Genomic DNA, 26,901 nt, shown 5'->3' on the forward strand with positions numbered 1-26,901 from the left:
CTGGTCCACTCTGACATCTCAGTTTCTCTGAAAAAGTCTTTATTTTCATTTATTTAATTCCCTAGGTGACTTGATTGAATTTCTTAAAGGATTAGGATATTATGCATTTAGTTTTGCCTTGTTAATTTTCTACAGGTTTAAGAGAGATGAAATGTTTTACTAAGGAATAAAAGGAGATTAAATCCAGCACAAGGGAAGAGGCAAGGTTATGGAGCTAGGAACATGCCTGGGGAAGGTTGAGGAAGAATGGGACTGCCACCATTTGAATTGAGGTGCAGTCCATCCTTAAGGTGCGGTGCAGCATCTTGCCCCAGAAGGTTCCTTTGGTCCTGCTATCTGAAGATGGTTCCTTTCCGTTCTGTTTCTTCTTTCCTGCATTGGAATTGGACTTTGGATGTAGAACTGCACTGAGATTTTGGATTTTAGTTTTCTGCCTTGTAGCCTAAATTTAATACTTGCTTGCCTTTTGTGCTCTTCTCTGTCACTGGTGCTGTTCACAGCACTGCCTCTGTGTTATCAAGTTTTTGCACTTCTTATGAGGTCTGCAACCTTTCTGCAGTCAAGTTTCTGTGTCATCTTACAGGAGCTTATGATCCCTGCAGTCTGTACCTAATAACCTGACATCCCAATACTGCTACTTTCTTCGTATTTTATTATGACTGCTGTTTCACTAACTCATTAAATAGCTCTTGTGACTGGAAAAGGAAAGAGTCCCATTCACCCTTTGCCATTTTTCGTACTCTCTGGGGTGGGAAAAAAGTACATATTTGGCAATAACAGATTGAGTTTGGAATAAAAATGCATTTTTCTGTTCAGGCAGTTAGGTGGGCAATGCTTCACTCTGTTGGGTGACATAATATTAACATGGTCAAGTGAGTTAGGTAACAAGCTGACATACTCTTAACATGGAGGTTGCCTAGAAGATAGGCTACTGATTTTTCTTTATTTAAAGTTTAAATTGGGAACAAACCCTTTTTGTTGTCGTTGTTGTACACTAATATAGTTGCCTTTATTTTCCTATCCAAAACAATGTGCTGAATCACTCTGAAATTCAGTGGAATATCGAGTCATTTCCCGTATAAACACGTAGTTGCTTAGCAGTTAACAGCCATTCTTTATTTGGTAGCAAACTGAGGTACTGACAATATAGTCTATTCTGTAGGCTGTCAAAGACACTGAAGGTGTTTTTATTATTGCATCTGTATGTGTGTATATATATATATATTCTCACTAACTAAGCAAGTATGAGCTTAATACTTTGGATTGCTAAGAATTAATATGGTACCAGCTAAAGTTATGCTGGTTATATGAATGCTGGAACAATTGTAGTAGCTGAAAGCAGTCTTTTCTATATGAGTGCTTTACATTTAAGTGAAACATAACTTACATCTCTAACACTTTTGTTTGATAACTAAATTATTATAGGTCCAAATGATGGAGCAAAAGGTGAAAAGATTGTCAGAAGAACTGAACTGCCAGAGACAAAATGCTGAGAGTGTTCGTCAGTGTTTAGAACAGAAAATAAAGGCAAAGGAAAAGGAATATCAACAGGTAAGGCAAGGAGAGCTTTTTAATTTTGACTTCCCTGGGAGATTAAATCACTTGGCTTATCTTGTGTATCTGCTTTTCAGTTGAGAAATACTAAATTTTACATATACTTACATATGTACACACATATTATGCATTGATCTTTCTGTGTTTTCTGTTTGTGATAGTTCTACACTCATCCATACTTTCCCTAATAAACAGTAGCTATTTGTTTACTCGATGCCTTACTGATGTAGGAAGTGCTTGTGCCTCTTGTGCTGTTTTTGCTCTTGAGCAGAATGTAAGGGGTGTTGGCATCATTTCACAGTTACGACTGACTAAAATACACTGTCCTGTGTGCAGGGGGCTCATGCACCTGGGACCCAGGGCCACACTGCAAAAAAATGTCAGCTCTAGTTCCTTCACTGTGAACATTTCCTTTCCCTTTTTTTTTTGTTTTCCCCTTCAATTTTTTTACTACTGACGATATGGTATTGTGCCTTTTAGTGAAGCAGCTTGTCTGCATGACATAGCTATACTCTAATTAAAAAGAAGTACAAGAGCTTTGTTGCCTCTTACCTGTCACAAGGATCTTAGAATTTGTTAGTAGAACCTATTGCAACTTTTGCATAGCTGTTAGTGCTGTTAAGTATGCTTGGATTTTTCCTTCACTGCTTTTTATTACCCTCACGCCTCTTACTGTTTTACATCCTAATAAACCTCTGAAATCCATGCAGCATCAAAACTACAAGGTCCAAAGGCACAGAAAGAGACTTTATGAAAAATGGCAAGTACAGCTGTTTGTCCTTGTCATGTTTTAAGATCCACATGTACTATATCATCCTATAGATTTCAGAAATTCTGTTTCAGGAACACTAATTTTTGTGCAGCTTTTATGGCTGCCCTTGTAAGATTATCTTGTTTCTAAGGTTATCTTGTTACTCAGTCCTACACGAGGTAAAATGACTATCTTCTTTTCATGAGGAAAAAAAAAACCAACAACCTTCCAGTATGGTACGGAATAGCAGAGATGAAGTTGTCCACTTGTACTGTAATGTAATTCTTATAAGAAATGTATCTTGAATATGAAAAATTTTAACACTATTACTTTCACTGGTTTTAGATTATTTTTTCCCTTTCTGTGATAGGAATGTTGCATAATGAAGTTCTTTAACAGATGACGTAAGTTACATTAGGGCCATTCTTGCCTATATGATGTTTGCAGATGGTTTTAAATTGTAGGTTGCTGTGTAAGACAAGGGTCTCTGAGCAGGCAGTACCTGCTAATAAAAATTAGTTGCTATTGCTCCAGTAACCAAAATAGAGACTTGTTGTGGTCATGTGTTTATTTCTCTGCTACTGTACCACTGTTTTCTAGGAACTCTCTTGTCAGCAACGTTCCTTACAGACACTGGATCAGCAGTGCAACCAAATAAGAAGCAAACTGAATCAGGAGCTACAGCAAGCCAAAAATAACTTCAATGTTCTGCAGGCAGAATTTGACAAAGTAGGATTTTTTTTTTTTAATACTAAAATATACTACTAGAGCTGGTATTAGTTGTCTCAACAGTACTGCCTTCATTTAATTATACCTAAGGCCTACTTAATTATACCTAAAAGTAATTAATGTGGGGTCTTCTATTAATGTTTTTACAGTTTGTATTAAATGTTTTTATTTACCATTTCTCACTGAAATATTCTGTATTTAAATGTGAATTAGAGACTTTTAAAAGTTTGGGACTAGTCCACTTCTTACAGGGAAGGAGATGTGAATGCAGACAGTGTGGGTCTGTTTGAGAGAGGAGCAGCTAAAGCTGATCACAAGATACACTTTCTGTAAAAAACATGCAGAGGAGCAGCTTGATGATAGAGCTGCTGATGGACAGGTCTGTTGCCTTTGGAAAAACAGCCCCTTTTATGGGGCCTGTACACTCCTGGTACTTCTATTTTAGCAGTGCCACCGCTCATGTGATCCTGCAGAGAGCTGATAGAAGACATAAAAGAGCAAAGAAAATAGTATATGTAAATTAGCATATGTGTATACATATAGATAGCCCAAGTGTTTGCTATTAGTTTAACTCCTTGAACTGGTTCTCCACAAAATGAGGTGAGTGTCAGGGCTTGTGTAAGGAGGAACATCAGTAAGAAGGAGGTCATCCACAGCTTTGGCAGCAACTAGCTATTAGAACACATTAGTTGTCACAAACTCACAATTTGCAGGAAGTTAGAAAGCAGCACAAGCCACAAGAGTGGGTGACCAGAAAAGAGGAGTGTTTTAAAATCCTCAAAATACTTGAGAGCATCTCTCAAGCAGCACAGCTAAATGAATTTCTAAAAAGGGCCACAAGTTCTTGAAACTTATATTGAGAAGCCCTACTAACAGGCAGCCTGAACTGAAACAGCATTTCCAAAACTGCCAACAGCTTTCTTGCAGGCTTGTTTTATTTTAGAAGTATAGCTATGGGAATACATTCAGTCAAATGTTTTCAGTGGAGACTTCTTTAAATGCACTTTCTTTTGTATGTGCTTACTGAAGAAATTGATTTCAGGGAGAGGAAAATAGATGCCTTCTAGTTCTTTCTCCAAGAAAGGTAATTTATTACCTAATGACCTCAGAACAAACTTTTTTGGTTGTTTTTTTGACCCAATAATGGCATTTCCCACCTTGTTAATCTGGAGCATTATAGGACTATTTTGAAAGAGCTAAAACCTGTTCATATTTTATAAAATCTGTGTAAATGGAGCAGTAAGAGCAGTTATGATCCTAACTTTCTGAGTCACATAGCATAGCACAAAGGCTATTACAAAGGTCATTCTCATTTGTATCCTACTGATATCAGTGTGGTGATGTAGCTGCAGGTTGGATGTATTAATCTGATTTCAGACAGTCTAGAAATACATGTATTTTAGAGACATACCATCTTTTTGGTCAGAGGTGAAGGAGTGAGAGGAAAGGCAATGAGCAAGAATTTTCTAAACAACAGTAGAGCAACCTTCGTTTTAGGTTGGGATAAAATAATGTAGTTTCATTTTGTAATAGAAAATTGGAGTTCAAGAATGGGAGTTTAAAGAAAAAGGTTATATATGTCTGTGAATACAATGTCAGTTTTCAACATTCTTTCAGGTAATGGCGGTGAAACAACACCTGGAACACGATACCAGTGATCTCACTCAGAAGCTGTGCAGAGCAGAGCAGGCTCTATTAGCAGCCCAGGCTAAGGAAACTGATCTGACAAAAAGCTTTGAGGTAACCAATGCAGAGGAGTATTTGACAGAATTAATATGTTAAATTGGCAATTTGTAAACACTTAATACCATTGAGCATTTATGCTCATAGCACATTTTTCCATAAGCGATCTTTAAACACTTTTATGGATTATCTTAATAATGTATCTTAGTTGTAACACAAAATGAGGCCTTCAAAACTTTTGTGGAAATCAGTGCAGTTTTTGACATTGGCTGCATGCTTAGGATTCATTGCTATGATGCTGCTGATACGGTTCTAATTCATATTGGACTCGTCTTCTACCAAATATAGGTTGTGTTTCAAGAGGTTCTTGCTTTTGATTCTTAAATTAAAAAAGTCAATGCTTGTTTGATTTTAAAAGTAATGTCTAAAATCATTGACTGCTGCTTTGATTCATACTGCCAAATTCAGTGATTTTGCACAAAGACTCACTATTATTGTCTTTTAAAAAAATAAAATTCATCTTTCTTAGAAGATACACAGACTAAAAAATATATAATGCTAGAAAATTTTCCCCCAAACGAAGATAAATTCAGAGAGGTTTCTGGATGCTGCCGTAGCAGCTCATATTCACACATGCAGATACCTTTTATCTTTAAAGTCTCCTTTGTCTTCTCAGTTACATTGTTTTGTTTTGGTGGCGACTAGAGCAACTAGACTTGACATTGTTACAGTTTTGCCATTAGAGACCTCTCAATGCAAATTTTATCCTTTATTTGGAGAATCAGTAGTAAATAGCAAAGAGAACTCAATACCTATGTAATCCATGTTGCAGTTTGTTTTATTTAAACACTCTCATTTTGTTTATTGGCTGTTGTCATCAGCAGATACGATGTAACCCGGCATAGTTTCTGCCTAAAATTTAACTGTCAAAATTCTCTGCAAAAATATAAAGTAAAATAGTGGGGTTTGTTCCGGTCATCACAAACATTAGTACAGGTTTAGTATGTTGTGAAATTTTAGGTACATTCTTGCTGGTAGTTTGCAGTGTCTGGGAGCAATGTCACTATTGTTACAACAGCACTTCACATGGCTTTGGCCCAGCTGACTAACACTCTTTCGTGCAATTCACAGGCACATTTTGGGAGTTCACATGAGCCTGGGAATCTTCCCAGCAAGTTAGTTTGATTAGAGCCACATGTTTTGGGAGATAGAAGACTTTATGGTACAGATATGGGCTGTTCCATGCCCCTTGGCCTCGATGCCAGATAGAGGTCCTTAAAACCTATTTAGTAAATAAATCTAACTAGTATCTTCAGGGATAAGGCTAATGAAGACAATCTTTGTTCTTCCAATGGAGAGGAGGAAAGCCTTTGTCAAGCTTCTGTACATTTTTAGTATAATCTTTCATATTTCTGGACAAATAAACAAAGAAAAAAGGTCATATTAGGTATTGCGGGCTTATGTCCTTTCTATATTTGACAGTGCTTCTTTGAGATCCTATAGTCAGAGAGCATCTAATTTGTGGAAAGATCTTTTTTGCTGCAAATTCTTAGGAGTGCTTCATTTTATCTACAGTCTTGTATCCATCTTACTAGGCTGTAACTATAGTTACACTTTTTCTTTGTATTTGTTTATCTTGGTCAGACAATTGAACAACTGGTGATAGTGATGTTGTATTAGAACATGACCAATAAATACATTTGTAAAGAAGCCTAATCGGGGGAGATTGTAATATTTAAGAAATCAGTTACACTAAAGTTCTCTATCTTCAAACTTGCACGTGAAAAAGCACAGTATGTGTCCTCTTCACTCTCATAAATAAGTGTACTGCAAAAAATTACATTGAATTGCCTCAAAGTCTTGGAGGTTTTGTTGAGAGTAGACTTTGTTTATAACTGAAGAAAACAAGAGGGATATTGGTATTTTTTCCCCTTTATTAAAGGAGAAATTGTTGCAGTCTGACACTAATTGTCTAACTCTCCAGTGGAGAATACCGTTGTTTTCTGCTGGTTGATCCAGTGCTGTGTTTAGTCCCTATTGTATAACAATAGGGATAAGATATAACAAGACTGGTGTTCCAAAAAAGTTGCAAAGTAAATACTCTTGTAAGAGATATACTTTTCCTCTTACAAGAGGATACACTTTGAGAGCATACAGGATATGCTTAGTCTAAGGACTACTGAGCTTTGCAATGGTGATATCTCTTCTGGCATCTTAGTATATGGTTTACATTTTGATGATGCAAGGAAGTCCATAACTATTCCTCAAAAAATTGGTCGGTCAGTCCATGAGCTGCTCATAAGCCTGCTCCGTGGAGAGTTTCTGCAGAGTAATAGTGCATAGGGTCTGGAGTTTTCTTTGGGTTTTGCCCTTTCAAGGGACAAGTGCAGAATGACTAGCTTGAGTCATGCAATGTACAAGTAGAATCGATAACGGAATTGAAAGCAAATCAATTCTTTTGGAAATAGCTTTGGAAAGTGTAAACAGCTAGTTGCTCTCAGATACTTAGTCCACCAAATTATGCTGAGTGCTGTTTATTGGTGAGACTCCACCTAGAATGCTACATCCAGCTCTGGGGTCCCTGCACAGGAAGGATGTTGAGTTGTTGGAGTGAATCCAGAGGAGGGCCACCAAGTTGATTAGAGGGATGGGTGCACCTTTCCTATGAGGAAAGACTGGGATAACTGGGGTTGTTCTGCCTGGAGAAGAGAAAGCTTTGGGGTAACTTAATTGCAACCTTCTAGTACCTGAATGGAGCCTACAACAGTATGAAGAGGGACTATTTGCAAGGGCATATAGTGACAGGACAAGGGGAATGGTTTCAAACAGAAAGAGGGTAGGTTTTGATTTGATATCAGGAAAAATTTCTTTACCTAGTTTAGCGAGACAAGTCCCATCAAGTTTGGAACTAGATGATCTTTCTGGTGCCTTCCAACCCAAGCCATTTTATGATTACCAGGAATGTTTGCACCAAATCAAAATAATTGAACCTTTCAGCCATTTTAATTCCTTTAACTTGTTTTTTTTCTTTCTATAGATCACCCTAGATTTTCTAATCAATAGGCTTGTTCAATTCATGTACTCATATTGCATCTCTGTATGGTGCTTTGAACGCAAGGAGTTTGGATGCTTGTAGTTCTTTGAAAAATTAAGATTGGTAGAAAACTTTATTTATTGAAATTTAGAAGTAACTGGATTTTTTTTTTTTTAAACTGTGAGGCTATGAGTAGAAGAGAAGGTAACTGTTAGTGACAGTGACAATTTTAATCATGTTCTGAGGGTGATTTATTTATGTTGTTGCAAAACCAAGCCTGCCAAGCTTCTAAATTTTTTCATCCAGACCTTTCTATTTCTTGAGCTTGGCTTTTCTGAATTGGAGCCCATCTGCTAGTAGTAAATGGATGAATAATTGACGGTCTGTTTCCAATTGGGCCATGCCAGTTCCATGCCATCTGTTGTCCAGGGCACAGGAACTTAGAGAAAAAGGATGAGTTTCCTTAAAAGAACTTTTATTTGGCTTCCTGGATACAATTTAGTTACACATTTTTTTTTGTTATTGTTTGTTATTTTGTTATTGTTTGGTTGTTCATGTTTTTTTTTTTTAAATCAAGTTATTTGAAAGAAAATGCCGTTAATGGCAAAGCAACCATCTGAAAGTGTAAGCACTTCTAAATAAAATATTTTGCATTAATTTTGATACTGTTGCAGGGATTTGTTTACTTGGTTGCTTCAGGACTGTAGCTTAACTTCATCAGCTCAGATTTTGTAGGATCTATCCTGGCCTATCTCTATCTGTTTGGGGCAGGTCATGTGGACCTGTTTGTTCTATGCCAACAAGGGGCATGCTGACTATGTCAGCTGGCAGCATCTCTTAGATGCTGTCAGTTAGTTAAGAATAAGTTCAGCTTATGTTCCCAAGCAGTGCTTAAGAACCTGGGCATAGCTGCCCAAAGACTTACCAGGATCTAATGGAATATCTTTATTTAAGTGAACTGAATTCTGTGATCTCCTTGGCAATTTACATGAAATATGGTCTTATTTGGTTTTGTTTTAGGAAGTGAAGAAGGAGAAAAATCTTCTTAACTGTCAACTTGAAAAGAAATTGCAAGAGATCCACCAGCTTGAAGAAGAACTACATACGGTCAAGCAGTCTCTAAAGCAAAGCCAGAATTTTGCAGAAGAGATGAAAAGTGAGTTACAATTTTAAATTTGCAGAACTCTTTTTGTATGTTTCCTGCAATAGTATAAGTTCCATTGTGAATTAAGAAAAAAGTTTCTACTTGGGGGCTTTGATATTATATGATATTAACATTTTTAAACAACATTGAATTTGTTGTAAATGGAAAGGAATTTATTGTCTATGAACATGTACAGTTCCTGAAGATACAAAATTTTGAAAATAATCAAAGTGTACTGAACTTATCAGCAGCTTGAATTTCATAAAATCTGTTTAAAATAGAAAACTTCTCTTATGTAATTGCTTTATGTGTTTCACAGAGTTGAAAAAATTAGGGAAATGCTACATAACTGATGATATTTCAGTCTGGCTTGTAGTGTTTATTTTTAATTGAGAACACAGTTTTTCAGGAAACTTGAGAGTAATGCTTTGCAGTAGAATGGAAATTGAAAATAGTTAAAGTAATACTTAATCTAGAAAATTATCTGCAGAATTGCCAGTATTGGCTGGCAAAGATTTGATGATGTTTTCATTTACAGATAAGAATACTTTTCAGGAAGCAGAGCTGAAGTTACTGGAAGAGAAATTTAAAAAGCAAGAGAGCTCCCTTTCCATGGAGAAGCTGAAAATAGCTTTAGCTGACATGGAAAAGCAACAAGATTCTATGCAGGACCTACTCAAGGAAAAAGATAATCATATTAAAGAACAAGACAGTAAAATACATAAAATGGAGGAAGAATCAGAAGCTTTGCAGAGGGTCATTGGGCTCAAGCAGAGAGAATGTGATGAATTGCAAAAAGAGGCTGCTGCTTTTTCTCAATGGAAAAAAGAAACCGATCATCTTATAAATAAACTCAATTCTGAAAAGGAAGGTATGCTGGCTCATATTAGTGACTTGGAGAGTTCCCTTCAAAGTCAGCAAATCAAAAATCATGAACACAGTGAGGCATTCAAAATGATGCAAACTGAAAGCGAAAGGAAAACCACAGAGATTAAAGAGCTTAAAGATATGTTGGAATGTAAATGTGCAGAATTAGAAGAACAAAAAAAAGCTTTTGATGAACTTGAGTGGAAAGCAGAATGTTCTGATAAAAAGTACTGTAAAGAGATAGAAAATATGTCCTGTAAAATATTCCAGCTTACCAACCAAGTTGCTGAAGTAGAAGAAAAGTTACATTTAGCAACAAGTGAAGGACTGCAAAGGGAGCAATGTTATCACGACCTGCTTGGTGAATATGAAAAAATCTGTTGTCTTGTGAAAGCACAAGATACTTCAGAAATGACAGAAGATGGACAAGTTAATATACAAAGTGGTCAGGATAAGACTCTTTCAGGCAATACTCAACTTGCAGCAAATGACTCCAACCCTGTGGATAACAGAAGTGCTGGAGCTCTTCTAGAAGCAGGAAAAGCTAAGGATCTGGCCAATTTACGAGAGCAGATCTCTTCTCTTGAGACTTCCTTAGTGGCTCAAAAGCAGCTGAATTCAAATCAGCAGCAGCAGTATGAAGACTTACTGCAAATAAAGGGTGAAACAGAACAAAGATTACTTGCAGTAGAACAGATGCATGGAAGCTTTGTGACAGAAACTGAGCAGCACATCAGTAACTTGCAGGCAGATATTTCAGCACGTCAGAAATTAGTTGAAAAAACTTTAGCCATTCTTGAGGAAAAGGACGTGCAACTGCAAACTCTGAATGAGAGATTCGAAAACAGACAAGCTGAGCTTCAGGATTTAAAGATCAATAATAAACTGCTTGAGGATTCAGTAAGACAGCTGGAGCTCATGTCTGGAAAATGGGATTCAGAGAAGAAGGACATGTCTTCAATGATTTGCTCATACAGCAAAAAAATTGACGAACTTACTAAAGAAAATGCAACCCTTAGGGATTTAAACAGTGCTTTAAAGCAAGAACAAATAACTTTGCTGGAGGCAAATAAAAATATTTATAATAATTTAAAGGAAAGAGAAGAAATAATTTCTGAAATGTCCACAAAACAGGAGGAAAGGCAACGTGTTGAATCAAGAGCTGAAGAAATCAAAACAGAGCTTGAAGTTTTGCAGGCAAAGTATAAATCAGTAGAAGAAGAAAATGGAAACCTTAAGAGCATTCTGAGACAGGAAACAATTGAATTTGAGCAGAAGAAAGCAAAACTAGAACAAGAGAAACAGGTACTTAGTGAGAATAAAGATATCTTACATAAACTAATAGCCTCAGAAGAAATAAAGAAGGATTTGGTTCAAGAACTTCAGCAGCTGCAGTCAGAATTTTCCAATGTCCAACATGTTCCTTCTATGGAGCTTGACTGTTTAAGTCAGGAAACGTTAAATGCCAGGGCAACACAAAATACAATGCAAGAGAAACATGGCCTCGTATTTCAAGACAAGGAGCGACTGGGGAAGGAACTACAAACAAAACATGAACCTCTAATGTGTGAAGTTGGTTGTGAACAGAGACTTTGTTCAGAACAGTTGAGAAAGTCCATGGAAGAAAAGGATATTGAGCTGAATAAATACCAAGTGAAACTTGAGCTTCTTCAAATGGATTTTGAGGACAGTGAACTCTCCCTAGAGAACTACAGGTTAGAAGTGATGCAACTGGAGACTGCTTTAAAAGGCATGGAAGTAGAACTTGAGAAAAGCATGAGAGAGAAGGAGAGACTGCAGCAAGAACTACTGTCTGTTAAAGAACTGAAAACTTCAGATTCTTTGCTTACTGTATTAGAGGAAGATGACAACTCACTGGGGTACAACTATAATAACGTTTCCCAAAATTCTGGCAAAAGAGGAATGGATGAAAGTTCGTTCTTGTTGGCATCCTCTTTGCAGGAAACAATAAACCATCTGAGTGAGCTAGAGAAAATGTGTGAGAGGTTGCAGATTGAGACCACTGCATTAGCCTCTGGATTTAAAGACACGAAAAACAATGGCATCACAGGTATTAATAAGGTAGAAGAGGAGAAAGAGAACATAATGAATGCAGATAACAATTTAAAAGCAGAGAAAGCTATTCTTCCTGATGAACTTATGGATCAGAGTGATCACAGTGATCTGAGAATGTATTCTGATAATAAGGAAATATCCTTCAGACTTAAAGAATGCAGTACTCCTGACTACAAAGATTTAAAGTTGTCCAGCAAAGAAGTTAAGACACACTTTGCTGAAATAAGAGAGAGGCTGTTGACTTTCCAGAATGAACATATAAAATTGTATGATCAGCACTGCAGTATGAACTCAAAGATATGTGAGCTACAGTCTTGTATTGAAATACTGAAGGCAGAAAATTCTGCACTGTCAACAAGTCTGAGCAATGCTCATATAGGTTCTGTGAGAGCGTCACTGTCCTCTAGCCGAGATGACACGCTGTCTAAATTAGATGAAACTAAGTCCACATCATCTTCCTCAGATCTTTCTGTAAATCCCTATTTCACAGAAGTAAGTAAGGTGGATGATTCTCATAACAGTGCTGCCTGCAAATGGACAGAGGAAATCAATCAGCTGGAGAGTTCTGCAGAAGTAATTTCAGAAGGTACGACAAAAGTTTTGGTTGAAAATTGTCATAATGATCACAAATTGGACTCTGTTAGAGAGCTCAGGAGTATTACTCCTAGAAAATCTAACCTTGAAAATAGAATTGAAGAACTTCAGATGCTGTGTCAGACATATGAGAAGGCCATCAAGGTGCTTGAAGATCAATTTCATGTTCAAGAGAACATGAAAAATGAGGAAATACAGGAGCTGAAAGAAGTCATACTTTCTGAAAGGAAAGAGATAGATCACCTCAAACAGCAAAATCTATCTGACAAGGAAGAATGGCAGCAGAAACTGAATAATGTGACCATGGAGATGGAGTGCAAACTGGCAGCAGAAAGAAAACAAACTGAGAATCTGTCTTTGGAGCTGGAAGCAGCAAGACTCCAGCTACAAGTCCTTGATTTAAGTTCTCATTCGCTGCTGTGCACAGATATAGAAAATGTAAGTAATTGCTGTCATGCAAATCAGTTTTATGTAAGTCTTTTGATTCATGGTCAGCCAAATTTAAATTTTGCAATTAAACCCATTTAAAATTTGCAATCAAACCCATTCTGTGTCCCACAGAAGCAGTACTATTCTTTAGAGAAAGCAGAAAAATAATCCATACCTTGAGTTCTCGTTTATGCATCACAAGGGGTCATGAGATAAAAAAAAACATTACAACAAAAGCAACAAGTTTATTCTATTAGCATTGTGTGATAATTTACACTACTTTCTTAGTTTACCTTCAGGTCTATGTCAATAAGGATCTGGCTGTCTTAGTGGATGTGCATGTACTGAGTATGCAATTCAGATCTTTGAGAAGCTGCCTTTTAGACACAGTTCTTTTCTGGAGGCCTCAAGTTTTTGAAGTTACACATTTTTGTTTCAAATGAGAGCATCAGGTGGCGCCAAATACAAGCCCAGCTCTGAGAGACGGTGGTAATTTGGAAAAGGTGTTGTTTGAGGATTTGGGCTTGTGTCCCTTGAAGATTCTCTGGTGTCCACTAGAAGGTCTTCCCCTCTTATTGATACTAACAGTTTTTCACTTTGTCATGCAGACACCTGTTGTCCCAAAACACAGAGGTATGCAGTACCTTTGCACTTAGACTTTTTGTAAATTTGGCTGCAATTTTTCCCTCAGTATCCTTAAGCCATTTAGCCAAAGATGCATGTGTGTATAAATAAGTGTAAATCCTTTCCATAAGGAAACAGATTGTTAAGTAGAGAAGGATGCTATCTATTTTTTTCACATCAGCAGGAGCTTTACGAGTTGAAGAAAACTTTTAAAAGTCACCTTGTTTTTTCCCTATATGTATTCTTTTTTCCCCTCCCTTTTTTCTTTTAATGGATTGATTTTTAATCCTTGCAGAATGCAGAACAAGAAAACAACAGTCCTTATCGATCTCAAGTATCTATTGAAAACTCATCTCCGAAAAGCAATAATCTTAAAACAATACCCATTGAGAAAATGGCTGCAGGAGATGCCTCTGTGTGTGAAAATGTAACCAACACCACTGAAGTAAGATTAATGGAAGATTACACTGAGAAAATTTCTGGAGAACATGAGTGTATAAATATGTCAGGAAAAATAAACAGCCCTTCAGTCCATGGCAATGCATTTTCATTTTCCAACAGTAGTTTTTTGGGTGCTGGGGATTTCTATGAAAATCAAATAACTCCTGAAACGCTTCAGGAAGAGGCAAAACAACAGACTGCTGAAAATTTGAAGCTGATCTATGAGACAGAGGAAAGCCACAAATGTGTTGATTTAGTAATCAAAGTTGAGCAATTAAACTCAGAGCTGAACTTTCAGAATGCACAATTAATTTCAAATAGCTCAGCTTTTACAGAACTGGAGGAAGCTACTGCAGTTGTTAAGGAAGAAAACTGTGACATAAAGGAAAAACACAAATCAGTTTCTGTCAATGAGCAGCAATTATCTCTTCAAGTAGTCTCATTAGAAAAAGAACCTGTGAATGTAAAGTCTGAGGTGGAGCTCTACAATGTTATATCGTCTAATGCAGCAGACGTGCTTGACGATGTAGAAATGACAAAGAGAGATTGTCATGAACAATTTCTTGCAGCTGAAAACGAACGGAGGAGTCCAAAATCTGATCAGGTTAATACTGAGAACCATGCCTTCTTCACAGAGCGTGACATCGAAATGCTTCAGGCAAAATGTCAGCAATTAGAAAGGGAGAGGGAAGTTAATCTGAAAACTATTTCTAGCTTGCAAGAGCACCTTGTTTCAATCACAGCTGAAAGAAACCATATTGGCCAAGAACTGAGTATTTTGTCTGAAAATAAAAAAGAACTGGATCACAAGTATCAAAAGCTCCAAGAGAAAGTAAAAGAGCTAGAGTCAGCTAAGGTGGATTCTACTGAATTCATTAGAACGTTAGAGGGTGAAGTGAGGACACAAGAAAATCTGCTTGAAACTGCAAAATCTGATGTAAATCAATTATCAAATGAAAAACATCATCTTCTTCAGAAGCTGCAAAGTTTAGAAAATGCTGCTGTGTCCTCTGCCTTAGAGAAAGAAAAATTCCAAAATGAAGCAGCAGATTTGAAGAAGGAAAAAGAGCTGATGGCAAGAGAATTGGAAACAATGCAGAGTAAATTAAGTTCATCAGAAATAGAAAATTCAAAGCTTTCCAGATCTTTGGAAAGCTTGTTAATGGAAAAAGGTGAACTTGCTTCAAGGCTCAGTCTAGCACAAAAAGAAGTAGATGAATTGCGATGTGGAATCGAGAAGCTGAAAGTAAAAATTGAATCTGATGAGAAGAAAAAACGCCATATTGTTGAAAAGCTGAAAGAGAGTGAACGGCAAGCTGACTCTCTTCTGGATAAAATAGAGAGGCTTGAAAGAGAATTGGAGATGTCAGAGAAAAATCTAGAAGATGCAATTATTCAGGTGGAGACTGCTAAAGCAGAGGCAGAAACGTTAGCAACAGAGATGGAAGAGACGACTGAAAAGCTGAAATGTTCGAACTTAAAAATTGATGTCCTCACCTCACAGAAAGAATGTCTGGCTAAAGATTTAAAAGAAATGCAAGAAAAATTCCTTGAACTAGAGTCTTCAAATTTGACTACAGCAAAACTGTTAGAAGAAAAGGAGGAAGAAAAGATGCAAATCAAGGATGAGTTTGAAAATACCGTGGTATTGCTGAGATCTGAGCTCAAAGATATGAGTGAGAAATTAGAGTCTTCATGCAAGGAGGAAGCAGACGCTAGAGCAAAAGAACAAGTCTTGATTAATCACGTGGCTCGTCTTGAGCAAGATAAAACAATACTATTACAGCAATGTCAGGAAATAAAAAATGAAAACATCAAATTGGATCAAACAAAGGAAGCACTTGTTCAAGAACTGATGGATTTTAAGCAAAAACTCAATGAAAATGTGCAGGAAAACGATGCTCTTCAAAAGCAGGTGAAAGAAACAGAAGAGCTGTCTTTACAGCTGACACACATGCACCATGAGCTTGAATGTTGGCACCAGATAAGAAAAGGGCTACAGAATTTGGTTGCTGAGTTGAAGCTGAAGGAGCAAGATTTTTCTGATAATGAAACATTTCCAGATATCCTGAATGTTCTAAAAATGTCTTATAAGGACCTTGAGAAGGAACTGGAATCTACACTTGGTGAAAAGAACATTTTATGTAAAAAGGTAATACCCTTTCCATTAGGGTAGTGTTCCCTTTTTAGGAGTGAGGATAAAGTGTCCTCTGGGTTTACCACTTCCTTAATAAATTATATCCTAAAATAATTTTAACCTCAGACTTTAACAATGAACATCCTATTTTTAAAGTTACGTTTTCCATACAATCATGAGTTTTCATTGAAGTTAACAGAGCTGGAAAGCATGGCATTATTTTGCATGGGATGAATGGAAAGGTGGCTTGAAAGTAGGCATACAAATTTAAGCAATCAAATAATGCAGGATATTTTCCTCTTTCCTGCAGAAGAAAAAGAGTTAAAACAAATTGGTATTGGGTGATTGTGCTCTTGTATCAAGAATAAATACTTTGGGAGCTCGAAAAAAGTGAAACAACAATTGGACACTTGCCATGTGAAAACATTACCTTGTTGTGACTCTTGCTTGGAACTGGACCGACTATGGGAATAAAATAACCCATCTTTAAAACTGCTTGTTGCAGATAAGTAAATTCCTTGGAGGTCACGATGCATGTATTAAAAATAATTCTGGAAAATTTAATTTCAGGTAAATGAACTGACTGAAAGTTGTACTGAGCTGCAAGTCAAGCTAAGTAATACTGAAGAGATGATTTCCAAATTACAGGAAGAAAGAAATAAGCTTGCTGAAGAAATACAATGTGTTCAAGAACATTCAGAAAAGAACAAAGTAAGTTACTCTGTCTTTAATATTTCTGTGTTCAAGGCCAGATGCTCAAGTACAGTAAATGTACAGAGTCTAGCCAAAGGAGCTGTGATAATGGAGGCATCAGAGGTTCTTGCTTCCAAATTTTAAAAAATCCAATGTTCTCTTCTGAGATAGAATGGTTAGTTAACAGGTTTTTTTCCCCCCTTCCTTCTATCAAAACTATGTTTTCATGGCATAAAGGCTGCAGATGGATATCCAGCATTTTTTCAGTGTCAAAAAGTTATCTTTTCTACAGCCATTCAATCATCAGACTGAGGATGTCAGATAAAAAAATGTAACATTTCACTAAACTACTTTCAGTGTTTCAGTAGCACTAAAGTACTTTCAGGATAAAGTCAAAGAAGAAACAGTTTTGGAGGCTTTATTTTTAATTAATTCGTATTTAATTCTTGGAGGCTGTTTTATCATCTAGACAACTGTAGATCTTATTTGTGAACAATATAATATCTTTAAATCAGTTTACGTGATCTTCTCACCTACTAACATTATTTACAAGATTTTATAACCAGAGAATTGTTTCTGTTGTGGTGTTAAGGATTTTGAGTGAGAAAAGAGATTTCTGCAACTTCTGGAAATCCAACATGGAAATACAAGCCAGCTGTCCCAAAAGTACAGTCATAACAGTGGATCAAAATGAAAATGCTTAGAAAGTTTCATCTTCTTAAAGAGGGTGAGGAAAGTGACCCTTAAACTCTCAAGTCACTCTCAGAGGGATCAATGGTTGGAGAGGTTAAGCTTTAATTTAGGCAGCACTGCTTGATTTAAGTGTTGGTGAACTTGCACTCAGTTACATTTAAGAAAACCTTCCTTTGCCTCCTGTTCTACCTTTTGTGTTCAGATGTTCCATTCTTTGATTACACTGTGTTTAACCACTGTTAATTACTGTTTTCTTACCAAATTGTTTTTGGAAATTGAAAAACACTTCAGATATAAAATAAAATAGTTTAATCACAGAATCATAGAATCAGCTGGGTTGGAAAAAACCTCTGAGATCATCAAGTCCAACCCTTGATCCACTACCACCATGGTTACTAGACCATGGCACTCAGTGCCACATCCAGTCTCATCTTAAAAACCTCCAGGGATGGAGAATCCACGAGCTCCCTGGGTAGCCCATTCCAATGCCTAATTACCCTCCCTGTGAAGAATTTCTTCCTAATATCCAACCTAAACCTCCCCTGGCAGAGCTTAAAACCATGCCTTCTTGTCTTACTGATAGTTGCCTGGGAGGCAAGACCAACCCTCACCTGGCTACAGCCTCCTCTCAGGTAGTTGTAGAGAGTGATGAGGTCTTCCCTGAGCCTCCTCTTCTCCAGACTAAACAATCTCGGCTCCCTCAGCCTCTCCTCACAGGACTTGTGTTCAAGTCCCTTCACCAGCCTTGTTGCTCTTCTCTGGATGGGTCAACTGTTTCTCCACTGAGATGATTCCAAATACCAAAGAATGTGCTATTACGTTTACAGATTCAGTTGCATATAACTATGTCAGAAAAAAATGAACTGGCTAAGAGTTTGGAGATTGTCCAGAACGAACTGCAAGTAAAAGAAAGTGAGATGAAAAGAGAAATATCAGAGTACAAAGACAGACTACTTCAGACAGAGAAAGAGCATCAAGATCATCTGACAGAAGCAAAACGAAAGGTAAATCAGAAAATGAGAAGAGGGGTGCTATGAGATTTTGATTCAGTTCTATGTATTTTACAAAATTTTGCTGATCCTATTTAAAAAGAAATTTTTTTGGTAACAATATTTCCAAACTCTACATATACATCTATACATATATCTTGGAACTAAGTAAGTGTTAAAATAACTCTGTTCCATATAGTAAGCAGTGAAAGGTGAATTTATATCACAATTTAGCAAGCCTTTAGTCTATATATAAATTTATCTGGGACTATAAACTTGAAAATGTTTTGTAGGAATGGGGAAGAAAGTTTGACCACTTCAGGATATAAGAGCAAATTTGTTGGAAATGAATTTGTCAGCCATGCTATATGCAAAGAGCCACCAACTTTTCTGCAGAAATGTCTATGAACACTGAGGCCAGTAAGACACAGGAAAATAATTTACTATAATTATTTCTTAATAATTTTCATTCTTGTTAATATAAAGGACATGTAAGAGCAAGTTATAGTAAAATATAAGGACTTTTATAATGGCAGACTTCTTAGAGGCAAGATTCTAGTATTCAAAATGTATACTTAAGATAAATTGCTCCTTCAGTTTTAAACTCCTCAAAGCCTATTAAATTTGCAGCGGAATTCCTGTGGGTTTGTCATATGCTCTTAGGTGCATCTCTAAAATACAACTCAGTGTCCTTTTTAGTACCATAGCAATTAAGCACGTTTTCTTTCTCTAGAATGAAGTAGAAATTGAGGCCTGTCATGAGAAGATTAGTTCACTGGAGCACTTCATCAGCTCACAAAAATTGGAAATTGAGCATTTGAAGTCAAACAAAGAACAACTAAATAATTCCCTTAAAGAAGCTAATCAAGCCTTAGGAGAACTCCTAAAAAATAAGGTAAGAAAAAACTCATAAGCATGCCCAATAACATGAGATCTGAGGCTGTGTAGTAAAATTATTTTACTGTGTAGTAAAATAAACATAGGCTTGAGTGCTGCAGAACTTTGGCTTGACTTTGATACAGCATTTTTCTTATTTACTGGCTTAGAGTTTTTTTGTTGAGCTTCAGTCTGTGATTGATTTCTGGCTCCAATTCTGTACTCCCACTTAAGGAATGAGTATCTCTCTAAAGGCACTCTTGAAGAAACATAGTCAATTCAATTTACTGTCAAGTAAACACCGAATTACAATATTGCAATACGTTCATCTTGCTCAACAGTTCCTTACTCTTAGGGCCCTCCACTGTGGTGTTAATTTGTTTAATAACAACCATCCAGTGATAAAATACTGTAGGATGTGTGCCAGTGACAGAAAACAGTACCTATGGTAGTGTAAAAGTAGCACAGAAGGCTTCCAACTGTGCTCACTGTGTGGTGTTTGCACAAAGGCTGGTACCAGATCAGATAAGCAGGGAGCAACCCAGGAGTGTGGGAGAGAGTGGAAAGGAATGATCTGCTGCTGCTGCTGGCAATAGTATTTTTGAGCTGGAATGTAAAGTGCAAAGCAGGCCGGAGTTATCTTGCCTCTGTGGTAATAAGGTGCATTTGGGATGAAGAGAAGAATGAAGGAGATTTGGAGCACTTTAAAATTTAGAGTATTGGTTTGAAATCTGTTATCTGGAAAGCAGCACTCTATTACACCATGTCAGTGAAGTGAAATCAGTTATTTATTGCTCTCTACAACTACCTGAAAGGGGGTCGTAGCAAGGTGGCAGTCAGCCTCTTCTAAGCAAATAGCAACAGGACAAGAGGAAATGGCCTCAAGCTGTGCCAATGCTTTGACATTGCAAAGAATTTCTTCACTGAAAGAATTGTCAGGCGTTGGAATGGATTGCCCAGGGACGTGGTGGAGTCACCATAGCTGGAGGTATTCAGGAGACGACTGGACAAGGCACATAGTGCTATAGATTAGTTGACAGGGTGGTCAAAGGTTGGACTCGGTGATCTTGGAGGTCTTTTCCAACCTTATTGATTCTATGATTCCATTTGACATTGTACTGTTTAAATGGAAGAATCATGTTTCTGGTGAAATAAGTAAATTTCTATTTTTTTAGGCTGATAATAGTAACATTTTAATTCAATTGAAGAAGGAAAATGAATTTGCCCACAGTGAAGTGCAGCTGTGGATGAAATCCTATAAGCAGATGGAACAGGAAAAGGAAATGTTGCAAAAACAACTGGTTGAATGTGATGAACTACTAAAGAAGAAAAATTTAACTATGTCAAAGCATAAGAAAGAAGGTAATTGAATCTAGATTCAGTCTTATTGCTTTCTTAGCAGTACATTTGTTTGTAAATCTTTCATGTTCCCTAAAATGTCCACTTGCATGTGCAGCTCTAATACAGAGCGTGATTCTCAAGTAGGATAGAAAAGTACAACTGCAAATTTGTCAAACATTTTCAAAATCTAGTTAATATGTTTTTTCTCTCTAAGTAAAGAGAAACAAATCTGGATTATGAATAAATAGTCAAAGTATTACATTTTTGTGGTTAGAAGTGACTAATGGAAGGAGAGGAGTGTTTTTCTTCATAATTAAAGTTTGTGTGCAAGTTCTTTCGTCATTTTCCAGCAAGCTTTTCCCTCTGATTCTCATGCTTTGTTCTTCATGTTTTGGGTCATCTCATGAGATGCACTGTATTGTAAATGACATTTAGAGAAAGTTAGGGGTAGAAACTTGTGGGTTCAGAAGGTACAAAATGACAGGGAAAATGTTTGCCTGTGCACTGGTCAAGGATTCTTTTCAAAATTTTCATGTTTTCTCTGTTTAACGAGTGTATTATTTTGTCTCATATTACTGAATTTGTTACACAGTCATTTTTTTATAGTTGCACTGTTATAGAACATATAGAAAAATTAAAAGATGTGTGACCGTTGCATTATAAATTCTTACATATGCATCTCTTTTTGACAGTTATATAAATAATAATGGTTTTCTTTGAAAGGTGATGCTGATGATGCCATTACAGAAGAAATTAAGTTAAAACTGGAAGAATTACAGGAATCTACAGAAGTCAAGACAAGAGAAGCAAATGAGAACTTAGAGAAATACTGCTCTCTAATTGTTAAATATTATAAACTAGAGGAAGAAAATGAGATGCTAAAAACACAAGTGAATTTGCTGAGTGCTCAGCTGAAACAGCCAACAAGTGATGCTGTCAGCACTCCTTTGCTGAATTCTGATCACTCATTAACTGTAAGCAATCACTCTGTCAAAGAGATAAGGTCAGAGGAAGATACTACTAAGCTTTCAAATAAAAGGCAAAGATGCGAAGACAACAGGAAAGACAACAGAGAGCCAAGATCTCCTGCACCAGAGACTTCATCAAAAAAGAAAAGGAAGTGTGATATCTCTCAAAATCTGCTGTGTCAGGAGAACACTGACTGCAAGCTAGATGGACTTCCAGAAGTAGTGCAAAAAGGTATTTATAGTGTTTTATAAAGGCAAACATTCTCTAAATACAGCAGGTGTGCTTTTCTCCTTTGTTTGTTGAATTAGTTTCACTGTGTGTTAATTTGCAATATACTAAACTGATTAAAATTCCCTGAGTCAAAACCGTCTTGCCCACAGCAGTAATATATTACCATCTGAACGAGAGTTCAGTTTCAATCTGCTCTGAATGCAAGGAAATTAGGTAGCCTGGTATGCCGTGTAAGGGTTCACTGTACCAGAAAGTAGATGAGAAGATTGTACAAATCAGGCCTTGAAAAATATGTTGTATGTTCAACTACCTAGTAAGTAGCCCTTGATAATAAATGTAATTGCAATCATGAAAGGACAAGCCATAGGGATACTGAATTACCTCAGCTTTGGTGTTCGCTCCCAGAAGTCAGGATTTCTAAAGCTAAACATTGCATTTAATTGTCTTACCAGCATTACTATTTTTCTTAAAATATACCTGTTCTAAGGACATGTGTGCCAATTAAAGTTTGACTTTTAGGCTAGATAGAGAGATAACAGACAATCTAAAGCACTCTAGTTCTGCAAGAGGAAAATGTTAAAGACCAAGAATATCATGTCATGGTATCATGAACTAACAAGTACGTGTTTTCAGACTGAAAATGTTCTCCACAAAATAATGTACCTGTAAAGAAAAAGACCTAACACTTATTTGAATTTTTTTCTGTTCTAATTCTCTGGTTGTCTTCCATGGTTTCCAAGGTTTGCATTACGAATTTTGGAATACACATGATCTATTCAGCAATCTTTTTGATCCATTTTCTTTGATAGACCAAATGAGTTATTCCAATCAGCTATTTTTATCCCTGTTGTGAAAAGAGAAATCTGTTTGAGAAAGTTTAATTTATTTAGCTGGTTTTAATAGAAGCTGTTTATTTTTCAGGATTTGCTGACATCCCCACTGGGAAGCCTAGCCCTTATATCTTACGTAGAACTACACTACACCTCAGAACCAGTCCCCATCTGGCTTCCTCAAGTGAGAAACATCCTTTGCCTAAACAAGACTTACAGAAGTGCAGACCAGATCATCTTGGTGAGCGCTCCTGTCCGACACCTGGTGGCAGCAAACCACAAAAGGTAACTAAAATTTTGTCTGAGTATGAAAGTCATGGGGAAAAGTTAATGCATTCACGAAATGTATTCATCTTTCCAAGTAAGTTTGAGGACATGTCATCATTCTTTATGTTTCTCAACCATACAGCGAAGATCATAAATACTGAATCACTAAAACTTTGATGTAGGTCTTGTCCATGCTAGCAATCTGCAAATTGATTGTGTGGTGTTATTTGTGACCTCATAGGGAAAAACCACTGAGAAATGTAAATTCAATATAGGTATATCTTTAATTTCTTATAATGGATACTAAAGAGCAGATATTCCTTATACTGTGGTTTCTTAGGTTTCAGAGAACGTAAACATCAAAAGGATTAACCTCTGGGAGTTTGAGTGTAAAGTTTGCTCCAAGCAACTTTTCTTGGAATTCCAAGTTACAGATCCTATAAAATAACTACAGATATTTGAGATGCTGTTGAACACTTAAATAGGGAACATTTAGATAGTAAAGAAACTATCATATAGAATGTTTTTTGTTGGAAGGGTCTTTAAAGATCATCTAGTTCCAACTTCCCGGCTGTGGACAGGGACATTTTCCACTAGACCAGCTTGCTCATGCTCATAGATTTTGATGTTATCAAAACAGTTAAATACTACACAGTTAGACTTTGAAAGTGGATTATTATTTAAAAAAGGTTAGTAACTGAAGTTTACATTAACTTTTCAAGTGTTTTCAGTAATAGACACAATGCTGAATGTTTCACAGAACATCAGAATAAGGCATTTTTTCTAAGCCGATGCAAGCACTTTGCAGATTATAGAAAAGAGTTCCAGTTTTAGGATAGAAATAAACTTATGTTGTCCAAAATTTCCCCCAAAGTTTTTAAGTGTGCTGTCTCAAGCTGAGCAATAAGAGAACAGCTATTATATATTGATAGTTCTTTATATGAGGGCTACATAGAAATATGTCAGTAGATAAAAATCCTTCCAGTTAGCCAGGTTACACAAAAGTATTCTCTTGGCAATCAGTGGAATCTGGTGCACAGCTTTTTGTTTTCTCCCGGTTTTTTCATTCTTGTTTTGGTGTTTTTTTAAATGCAGTTATTTTGTATTAGCACATAAAGTGTGTTGGCAAGATACCAAAAGTAAGTAAAGGCAAGTAACACATAATTTAGGGGATGTATAGATTTTGAGGCCAGAAAGCACCATTGGGAAGACAGGTCGGATCAGAGCCATAATTTGTTTGGAACTATAGCCATAGGAAATCTGTATTTTGCAGTGACAGTGAATCCACTGAATCTGGGTATGTTGTTTCAAGGGATAATTACCCTACTTGCCAAAATTTGCTGCTTCTTACAGACGTTGCCTGGAGGTCTGTGTTTTATTACTGTTTCATTAAGTGATGCCAGTAACTTTTATTTACACTCATTTCTGTATGTTTCCCTGTAAGGTTAGAAAGAAATGGTGTTGCTTGTAAACAATCTCAGTAGTGCAAAAAGAAAGGAAGCCTTGGTCACAGAAAGCTGTGTAGTAATCACCTGCTAGCATGGTGTAAGCTTGTTGTAGGCTCTTGCTGATTATATTCAAGGTTACGACAAATAACAAGCAATCCATAATAATTCTTTTCTAATTTAACTAGGGGAGGAATTTCCCAAACAGTCCTCCTCTTTGTCTAAGCTTGTATTGTCTAGGTCTAAGGACAGGCTGGCTACTCCTCACCTTCAACTAGATAGGAAAAATTAAGATTTCAGGGTTGGTTCCCCACCCCCCCCCCAAATGTAAATATGCAAAAAGTCATCAGTTCCAGGAATTTATGCCCTTCTCTCTTTGACATTTCTGGACATGTGTGTTTGTTTTCTTTCCAGATGACGTACATCTGGGAATTTCTGGAGGAATTGCTCATTATATCATTTATTGAAACGTGCTGTTTCATGCTTTATGTTAATACAGTAAATGGTGTCTCTTATTTTAAAAGTGAAATAAACCTTGTTTCCTTCTATTTGACAGGTACTTGTATGTACTTCATTTTAAATATCCAGTTTCAAACTGTTGCAAATTACTCAAGGTGTTTAAAATGTGCCTGTCATTTTCATACACAAATTTATTCACTTTTCTGTGTGGATTTAATGTAGAATTTAAACTGACTGCTTTGACTGCACATCAGTTAAAATGTGAAAGCAGTGGTTTCTGTCCAGATGTCAGCAAAAAAGTGATGCCTATGTTTTATTTTTGCAGAGTATGTACAGAAAATTGAAATACAGATCTTGGTACACAGTGCCAGGTACCTTAGTAAACAGATTAGAAGTACTTTCTGTTCCTGGGGTAGCTTTTTTTTCTGCTTCTAGCAAATAGCTTACCAGCTGTGTAACAGATATTCCATCTTGCACCACACCAAAACAACTGTTAACAAGTCTCACTGTATTGTAAATTCAAAGTGATAAATATCTTAAAATTTTTTGTGTGTTTTCAGTATGTCTGTGTTTTTTTCCAAATCCCCAGTATTTAGGCTTTTGCAGCAAGTCTTTTGACCCACTGCAGAAAGCTAATATAGTTTTCCATTACCACTAAACAATGATATTTTTGTTTGTGTTACAGGAAAATGACGAGCAGCAGTCCCAAGCAGTAACAGCTTTGCCACCAAAGAATTCTACTTCAAGGTCACCACTTTGCCTGCGTAAACAGTCCCCAAAACCTCTCTCTGATAATACTAGGGAGAGTCATATGATTCACAAAGCCAAAAATGCTCTAGATGAACAAGGATTATCTGAGCAAGATGAGCAAAAAGAAAATTGTAAGGTGCAGTAAATCTGTGTGGACTTAATCACAACTGAGAATAACTGATGTTAAAAAACAGTTTGTAAAATAAATATCAGAACTCTGTGGAGGGCACCATTTTCTCTTATCCAATGATTAATGATATATGGGTTCTGTAAAGCTTGTTTTTGAATATTTACTAAAACCAGTAGTCACTCAAACTTGTGAAATAGTAATGAAGGGATAAAATTGTAGAATTATAATTGTAGAATTTTCTGTAAATATTCTTTATAGATCTGTTAGAAAATTAAACCATGGAAAAAGCACACGAAATGTTGTCATGTAGTTCATTGTTGTCATTTTTTCTGTGTACCAGTGGTTGATTTACAAATGAAAAATACTCATCTAAGTATCACTAAAAATATTAGCTTCCAGAGAAAGTGAGGCAAACACTATTGGATGGTTTAAAATGAAGCAGTGACATAATTTCTAAATGCAAGACAAAATATAAAACCAGATGTAAGATGCATCCAGTGCACAGGTATAGTGTGCTGTGTCTTGGTATCCCTTCTTCCTGATGGAATAATATTAAGCAAAGGGGGAATGAGACATGGTCCAAACCAAGCCCGGACAATGCTTAACATCAAAGCTGTCACTTTATATGAAAATCATTGAAGACTTGTACCTGATGTAATGAGAGTGGATGTGTTAGAAAAATGGTCAGGTGTCATGAAATAACTGCAAAGAATGCCCTGAGTTAGCTCCTTTTCATTCAAGAAAAATATTTGAGATACCAAAAGACAGTAACTTACCTGGAAATAGCATTTAAGGTTCTGGTATCATCAACACAAGAAAATAACTCCATCTAGTTCATGAAAGTGCACTTGAATTTAGGATGATTCATTACAAATATGCTCAGCCCAGCAGACTTCTGCTTGTGGATTTCAAAGGTCTAACTGGGCTTGCTCAGTAGCATGGAGCAATTTTATGCTATAGAAAAGAGTGACATCAACTGCATCAGTCATTATCCAACTGAACAGGAAATGACTTTCTGATAATTCCTATTTCTTATGCTCACCTACCCTGGCCAGGTTATTAGGAAAATCAGGCTCCTCTACATGAGCAGTTGAGCCCAAAGACTCCAAGATGCACAGCAGAGGGGCATTTTCATGTTGTTGTTATTCTGTCAGAAAGATATTTC

The 26,901-nt window shown here is 36.6% G+C and overlaps 1 protein-coding gene across 1 annotated transcript in view; it reads left to right on the forward strand.

Moving 5' to 3' along the window:
* Positions 1–26,004, forward strand: part of CENPF (centromere protein F) — a 38,621-nt gene extending 12,617 nt beyond the window's left edge. Inside the window, exons 8-20 of the mRNA XM_050314666.1 lie at positions 1,426–1,551; positions 2,906–3,034; positions 4,652–4,774; positions 8,772–8,907; positions 9,434–12,870; positions 13,781–16,078; positions 16,634–16,774; positions 18,277–18,453; positions 19,172–19,333; positions 20,490–20,676; positions 21,379–21,855; positions 22,777–22,970; positions 25,542–26,004. Coding sequence (XP_050170623.1) covers positions 1,426–1,551; positions 2,906–3,034; positions 4,652–4,774; positions 8,772–8,907; positions 9,434–12,870; positions 13,781–16,078; positions 16,634–16,774; positions 18,277–18,453; positions 19,172–19,333; positions 20,490–20,676; positions 21,379–21,855; positions 22,777–22,970; positions 25,542–25,751 — 7,797 coding nt within the window. The 3' untranslated portion in view covers positions 25,752–26,004. The remainder of the gene's footprint in view (positions 1–1,425; positions 1,552–2,905; positions 3,035–4,651; positions 4,775–8,771; positions 8,908–9,433; positions 12,871–13,780; positions 16,079–16,633; positions 16,775–18,276; positions 18,454–19,171; positions 19,334–20,489; positions 20,677–21,378; positions 21,856–22,776; positions 22,971–25,541) is intronic.
* Positions 26,005–26,901: the final 897 nt, after the last annotated feature.

Source organism: Myiozetetes cayanensis, unplaced genomic scaffold, assembly GCF_022539395.1.
Source record: "Myiozetetes cayanensis isolate MyiCay16 unplaced genomic scaffold, myiCay2020 scf2-11, whole genome shotgun sequence".
In the NCBI taxonomy this organism is placed as follows: Eukaryota; Metazoa; Chordata; class Aves; order Passeriformes; family Tyrannidae; genus Myiozetetes; species Myiozetetes cayanensis.